This window comes from Brassica oleracea, chromosome C5 (assembly GCF_000695525.1).
Source record: "Brassica oleracea var. oleracea cultivar TO1000 chromosome C5, BOL, whole genome shotgun sequence".
NCBI lineage: Eukaryota > Viridiplantae > Streptophyta > Magnoliopsida > Brassicales > Brassicaceae > Brassica > Brassica oleracea.
Genome location: NC_027752.1, coordinates 34,077,972 through 34,085,412, shown reverse-complemented (window position 1 = coordinate 34,085,412; position 7,441 = coordinate 34,077,972). Strand labels below are relative to the sequence as shown.

The window sequence follows — 7,441 nt, the reverse complement described above, 5'->3', positions numbered from 1 at the left end:
TTCTATATATACGAACGTTTGCGTTCGTTTGTAAACACACCATCCTTCTCCTTCAATAACACATCCTCTCTTCTTATCAGTATTATCTTCTTCGTACGGGCATAAAATTTTGCTTTATTTAAATTTCTGCGATATAATAAAATTTCAGTTATTTTCGTAACAGAAACCTCTTTTTTTGTGAGCATTGAAACTTCTTTGTGAGAAGTGAGAAGATAATTGCTTTACAACAATCTCCTACATGGGTTATGGGCCAATTTTGTATATATGGGCCCAAGTACATATCTATTTATTGATTTATTTCTTAAAAATAAAGTTAATAAGAAAAAACTGTTAATCTCTCTCTAGAGAAAAAAGAAGGCGTCATCATCAACTTTCTCTCTCTAACAAAAATCATCGGCCTCTCTCCTTCGTGTCATTGGGTATCATCAACTCGTTACAACAACTCACCGAGTCATACACTTGTACCCGCCACTAATAAAGGCTCCTTTTTCAAAATTTCGAAACCAATCTAGGGCTTCTCTCAATGGATGTGGCGGCTAGTAACGGAGGAGAACCAATGTCTCCTCCTCCTGCGAAAAAGCGACGCTTTAGCGAAGAGATGAACAGAGTGGCGGAGATTGTTCTGGTTTTGTCGGCGTTAGGGAGGATGCGAGGAGGGAAAGCCCCGACGGAGATGGAACTCGAGCTGATGGTTGAAGCTAGGTCGAAACTAGCTGAGATGTGTCAAGAGTTTACCCCTAATGATATCATCGGTGGCGATGATGTTAGAGCTGTGATTGAAGATATGGGTTTGAATGGTAATGACCAGAGTTTAGGATTCCGAGCTCCTAAGATCACTATCTCCGACAAGCTGTCTCTTGGCAAAAGAAAGGTTACAACTTTGTTTTAGATTCTTGATTTGATGTGATTTTTTTTGTGGGCTTTTGATTTAAACTTTTTTTCTACAGATGGAAGAAGCAAAACAGTTTCCTACGCCTATGGTTTCTCACTTGTCACGGCCAATCAATGGTGTGGCGTCTCCAGGTCTTGGTATGGCTTATGCATACTGTACGCTTTTCAAAACAACCATCGAGCTCTGTTTTCAGGCGTCGTGAATGTTTCTTTGCCATTTGTTTCTGCAGGAAAGAATGCTTCTGTGGCTAATAAGTGGATTGGTAGTGAAGTTACTAGTGTTAATCCAGCTGGGAGTCATTTCAGACCTAAGATGATACTTAATGGTGCTGCTTCTCAGGGCACTGGTAAGTGCTCTTTGTTTTCAGTAGATGCAGTTGTAGTGATAAGAAACTGATAGCCTTTTCTGGTTGGTTTGCTGTGGCTTTATACCGTTAAGAGTTATAGACACTTACTAAAGGTGATTATAATAGCCATATCCTGATGCTATCATTAGGTTCTTAGCCCTGTAGATGTAACTAGTCCTCTCTGCTCAGAAATTAGAATACTTTTAGTGAATGCGATCATTTTCTTACTTGAAAGTGTCCAAAGCTTAACATGACTCGTGGGAAATGATGAATAGTTCTCCTGTTTTCTATCTTGAGTTTCTTAATTTTATTAGTCTTGTTTCTAGTTCTCAATTTTTTTTTTCTCAAATTTTACTTGTTCCTGTGTTCCAGCAAATTCTTCTGCAAATTACTATGCTGGATCCTGGTCTACCCACCCTCAATCAACCATATCATTCGGTACTGCACCAAGTAAGAAGGTGCCTATTCAAAGCTCTGCCAGGGTACCAGATCCAAGCTTTAGGCCATTCATGTCTCAAGCTCCACATGGTACATTCCCGGGCACAAATCAGCCCATGCAGGGAGTCCATTACGGTCAAACTTATTCGTTTCAGAACAGCCATAGTGACATCGCTAAGATAGTCTATAATTTTCTGCATCCACGGGTCAAACAGTATCCTGTGTGGAACCCACCTTCTAGAGATTATATGAGCAGAGCAATGACATGCCAGATGTGTGAAGTTACCATCAATGAAGTGGAGACTCCGCTGATTTGTGATGCCTGTGAAAATGCATACCACTTGAAATGTCTGCAAGCAAACAATTTGAAAGGGGTTCCAAAGTCTGAATGGCATTGCTCAAAATGTGTGCATGCATCCAATGGGAAGCCATTCCCTCCTAAATATGGCCGTGCTGTAACTACAAAGAAGGTTGGATCAGTGGATACAAAGGTTAATCTACAGAAACCAATTGTGACTACGGGTCCCAGAGTACAGAATCTTCCTGGCTTTGTTTCTGGAGCAGCAACTACATCTCATTCTGTGACTGCTAGTGTGAATGCAAATACAACTGCAAGCGCAGCAAAGACCACAAACACTGGGACACAAGGCTTTAGGGAAAGTCTTGTCGGTTGTTCTAATTCTCCAGCACTGGTATCTCTTACCAAGACTCCAAATCCTACAGCAATTGGAAGTAAAAGTGTTGTGGTAAACAATGGCTTCGTTTCAAAACCTCTAACACCAGTTGGAACTATGAGCAGCACTTCTCCATTGCCTGTTGGTAACCTGGTTACTGTGAATGCAATCTCAAATGCTACTTCGAGTACACCAGTAACTTCTAGCCTTGTAGCAGAAGCACCATCAGTTACCAAAAATGGAGACGGTAACTCAAGCGCCTCTGGTACGACTGACCATTCTATGCTAAATACCGAGCTTACGGCACTTGAGGCATTGTCGTCTGTTACTTCCAGTGGCAATTCTCATCCGGAAGTGTCACATTCTGAGACTGCAAAAACAACTGAAGATGAAGCTACAGGTCAATCATTGAATGCTGATGATGGTCTACAAGCTCCTCTGGAAAATGTTTCTAGCTGTGAGAATCCATCAGAGTCTACATCTCAGTCAGACTCTCTGAATGATAAAACAACACCAGAGAACGGGCTAGAACCCGGCAAGGATGCTAGTGAGAAATTTGCTTCTGAACCTTGCCAGAACCACCCAACAGAAACTCCAACTGCAGTTGTATCAGATCAAGACTCGAAGATGACTGCTGAACCATTCATGCCAGAAGATAATTCAGCTTGCCAGACAGAGGATACAGCGTCTCAGCCTCCTTCAGTGTCATCTTACTCTCATCCACAGACCGAGACAGAAACACTAAATGCTCAAGATACTGTACAGAATGTCCCAGGAGATTCGCAAGAAGGCAAAGGGTTGAATGGTATAGATGATAGACATCATGAACAGCCTTCAGATCCTTAGTTTGGTAAATGGAATTCGATAAAGGAAGTAAACGCTGCCTAAAATTCTTGAGCAATTTAACCAGTAGTTGTTATCTTGTTTCAGCTATAGTTTTCGATGACAGAATATATATCTCATCTGTTAGGTAAAATCAGGAATGCTCAGAACATTTGGAGCAATGAACTTGCGAAAGCAATAGCAATAATAGACGATGGTTTTGATATAACATGGGTGTGCTTGCATATGTGTTCTAACTCTTTTCTTTAAAGTTTTGGGAATCAATAGAATCAAGACACAGGGTTACCTTTCAACCTATGAATTAAAGTTATGAACAGCCTTCAGATCCTTAATTTGATAAATGTATTTCATGTACTGGGAACTGATTGTCCTCTCACCGAGTCATTTTTATTATAATTCAAAGGTGCACCACCATAAACCAAACAATGTTAAGACTTGATATTGATATTCAATACTTTTGTTTTGGAAGTACTCTTTGTGGTCTTAATGGTGTACAAGTCTTTTAAGAATACAAATGTGCATTTATGCTCAAAAAGGAAGTTCTAGGGCCAAAGGTGAGTGCATGATTAGGGTTAAAACAGTAAGCACATATAGCTAAGACGGGATAATAGTATTTAATCATAAGGGTTTTTGAAATTTTTCAAGAGCTCCGGAATGTCATACCCCAACATATCATCAACAGTCTGCAACATTTTTGGCTTTAGCTTCTCAAACTTGTCGAAGTTGTAACCACTTAGCACCTCCCTAAAATGGTCCACGTTTGGGAAATCTCCTTTTGGTAAATGATGCTCTCTTTGTACCTGTTCCCATGTCAAAACACACATTGGTATCAAGTTTTTCTCAAAATCAGAAATTCGCATATTGTTAAACTCCTTAGAAATCAGATCAACCTTTCCAAAGACGTCTTCCAAGTTATCCATCAGTTTTTGTTGAGCTTTGGCTTTTCCCATTATGGCTGGCATCTCTTTCTTCAAATGGCTGATGATGTACGCATGTATCTTTGCAGCTCTTGCCCGTTTCACAAACTCATTTATCTGTTATACAGAGAGAACACAGTTAGATTCCATCAGAGGGGAGGAAGGGAAAGAAGGAAGCTTCACACTCACTCGACGATCACAAGCTTTCTTTGGAATGTTTTTCAAATCAGAGAGAAGATCTTCTTGCTCCATTTCAAACAATTCTCTCCCAATTGGACCAGTTGAAACTTCGTTAATGGGTTTATCACTGAACGATCTGTACAGCGCAAGCAAAACAAGAACACCAAAACATAAACTTCAGTTTCAAACCGCTATATTGTCACAAGTTGAAGGAACAGGTCCACTTACCCAATGTAGACACGGGCAACCTCAGGAGTATTGAGAACTTTCCCAAGTGACCACATGAGAGCTCCATACACCCTCATTAGCTATACAAGATACAGAGACAAGGGTGTAACTGTTTCAGAAAGTGGAAAACAACCAAAGGAGTGTTTGAAAGAAGGAACGAAATAAGAATCGTCAACCTGCTGAGTGTCCACTTGGTCAGCCTTATTCAGAACAACGCGGATCTTGTCATCATGACCACGTAAAGATGAAATAACCCGCTTGAACTCATCGCTTACATCCAGCTTGTGTGGATCGAACAGGAGGAGGATGAGATCGCACTTCGAGGCAAACCATGATGTAACACCAGTGAATTCATATGCTCGCTGAGTCCGTTGCTTCTCCCCAGATAAAACTCCAGGTGTGTCTACAAATGTTATGTGCTCCAGCAGCTTCAACAAAGATGAATGGATATCAGTAAATCAATATGAGAAAAAAGTAAAGAACAGTCTCCATTGGGATGCATGAGGTTAAACGTACAGGGTGAGGCATCTGAGAACATTCAAACTTTGACAAAAAGGCAGTCCCAAAAGTTGTAAGACCACTGAATGGCATATCTGCTTGAACCGCTACTGTGTTCCCCGGGATACTTCTTTCATCAGGTCCAGACTGTGAAACACAATTAACAGATCGAAATTACCCTTCATGCAAGGCGAAAATGAAATACTCCATCCACCATTGTCAACCATGTAGTAATTTAATGTGTACTATTGAAGACAAAACTCAAATGTTTAGCAGAATATGATGGATTTAGCAGAATATGATGGATCATTCCTCCCACAAGTGAAACCATTGGTAAACTACAAATAAACATACCATGACGACAACAAATCTGTCAGTAGTTGGTTCTGGTCCAATATGAGCTCCTGAAAAAAAAATGATAGTTGCCATTATAAGAAGCTGTTTTATAGCTTAGGCTTGACTTGACTTGGTGTGTCCCAGAAGGAGGAGACATGATAAGGAGGATAACTTGCCTGGATAACTAGATTTAAGCATATGCTTAATGAAAGTTGTTTTCCCTGTGGAGTACTGACCCAGAAGCATCACCATAGGTTTGGCGTCGAAATCACTGTTCGTCTAAGCAAACACACAATTGGTTCAGAGGTCAAAATACTTGATAATAATTATCCAGAATTGTTGTTACAAAAAGTACCAAAAAGTAATTCCCAACTTACTAACAAAGGAGATACAAAATCGTTAAACTGATAAGCAACTTCAAGTGGCTTCAGCTTTTGAATGTACAACCTCTTTAGGCCATCGATTATAGATGTTACGGAGGACAGAGAAATCTGAGAGCACAAAGATATTCAGTTTACACAAACTATAGATATTAATAATTAACACAGTTATAAGCAGCTAAGGAAAACTCGACTATAAGTCCACCAATGATATTTTTGAATCCATAATAAAGATTAGGTAAAAACGACAATAAAAAAAATACAGTATTTACTAGATATGGAAGTAAACTCAAGGCAATAAATGATTGGTGGTTAAATACACTGCTTGGAGCAAAAAAAAAAAAAAAAGACAAACCTTTTTCGAAGATTTGGAAGAGAACCAATGAGCTGTAAGTGATGCATCTGCAGCAGGAGTACCTGAACAAAATATGAATCAAATGAGATATAAAAACCACGAAACTTGAACGGTTACGTTTTAGTATAACGAGATACGTTGTACCATTCGGATCACTCGACTTTGGTGAATGCTTCTTCTTCTGTGTTAAATGCACAGTCGTACTCGTAAGTAACATATATTCAAACTGAAATGGAAAATGCAGGCCCAAATACTAACCGCCATTAATACGATGAGACCATCCATAACAGGAGGATTCATATTTTTGAAATCAACTGCAGCAATTAACCATAAACATATCAGAAACTAGAAAACAATATATTAACTAGCCTTAGGAAGCGAATTAATATACACGGAGTATATTGATTACAGTTTTCAATCAACATACCGTCACTATGAAGAACTTCATGCGATATCTCATGTCCAGTTTGAGCCAAAGAAACAAGCTATATAACATTGAATCCAAGATAACAAAAGATAAGATTCACAATCTCACGGCGAGACATGCACATTTAAAATGCGAGGGAGATGTAAAGATGAATCTCTCAACCTGCATAGCAGCGATAAACTCTTTGAATCCAAGATAGCCTTGTCTCTTTGCATCTGCAATCGCCCAGACCTATCAGAAAATTCATAAGAAGAAGCTTCAGAGTGTAGATACTATCATCATATGCATCTTCTCTATTCTGAAAGTGAAACGTGTTTCAATCATTGGATAAACAATTCGATTCAAACCCTAACCTGCTTCAACTCAGGTCGAGGCAGATTCGACATGGAGAAGAACTTGATCGCGTCGTTACCAGTAATGCGTCCATCTCCGTCTGCTCATATACACCAAAACAAGAGAAGCTCTTAGCGCGCGATAGATTGAATTAGAGAATCTAAGATTGAAGAAGACTGAGACCTGAATCGGCGAATTCGAACCAGTCCTTGTAGATAATTTGATTCTCCTTGGAGCAAGAACCAGCTGCGACGGAATCGATCTCCATCTCCGAGATAGGTGTGAACCCAGATTTGCAGATATTGGATGGAGTTCAAAAGGAGTTTTTGAATACGTGAGATTACGGTTTCTGAGAAAGCGGCTTCTTCGTCCCGACGGCAAGGGAGGGGTAATAGATTTAGAATGCACGAAACTCCCCTGTATCTATCTATCTATAGAAGAGTTTTCTTCACCCCTAGCCGTACAAGTCACTGGACGCGTCACTAATTCGAGTCTTGAGAAGCTGACACCTGTCACGGTCAATCAAAAGTCAATGTTTTATTAATTCTTGAATTTAATGGGTTTTTTATGTTTACTACGGTCCAAATACATCTT

General features: G+C 39.7%; 2 protein-coding genes across 2 annotated transcripts; one reads left to right on the top strand and one right to left on the bottom strand.

Annotated features, from left to right (window-relative positions):
- Window positions 1-335: 335 nt before the first annotated feature.
- Window positions 336-3,398, top strand: LOC106295397 (PHD finger protein At3g20280). The gene is made up of 4 exons (XM_013731284.1): window positions 336-871; window positions 948-1,029; window positions 1,122-1,238; window positions 1,611-3,398. Exons 1-4 carry the CDS (start codon window positions 524-526, stop codon window positions 3,194-3,196), a joined length of 2,133 nt encoding a protein of 710 aa, XP_013586738.1. The 5' UTR covers window positions 336-523; the 3' UTR covers window positions 3,197-3,398.
- Window positions 3,399-3,607: 209 nt separating this feature from the next.
- Window positions 3,608-7,236, bottom strand: LOC106295398 (EH domain-containing protein 1). The gene is made up of 16 exons (XM_013731285.1): window positions 7,031-7,236; window positions 6,868-6,947; window positions 6,677-6,745; window positions 6,515-6,572; window positions 6,346-6,401; window positions 6,232-6,268; window positions 6,088-6,149; window positions 5,730-5,843; window positions 5,529-5,631; window positions 5,371-5,420; window positions 5,035-5,163; window positions 4,695-4,946; window positions 4,519-4,598; window positions 4,300-4,426; window positions 4,084-4,227; window positions 3,608-3,993 (listed from the first exon to the last, which is right to left on the bottom strand). Exons 1-16 carry the CDS (start codon window positions 7,113-7,115, stop codon window positions 3,808-3,810), a joined length of 1,632 nt encoding a protein of 543 aa, XP_013586739.1. The 5' UTR covers window positions 7,116-7,236; the 3' UTR covers window positions 3,608-3,807.
- Between the last annotated feature and the right edge of the window lie 205 nt (window positions 7,237-7,441).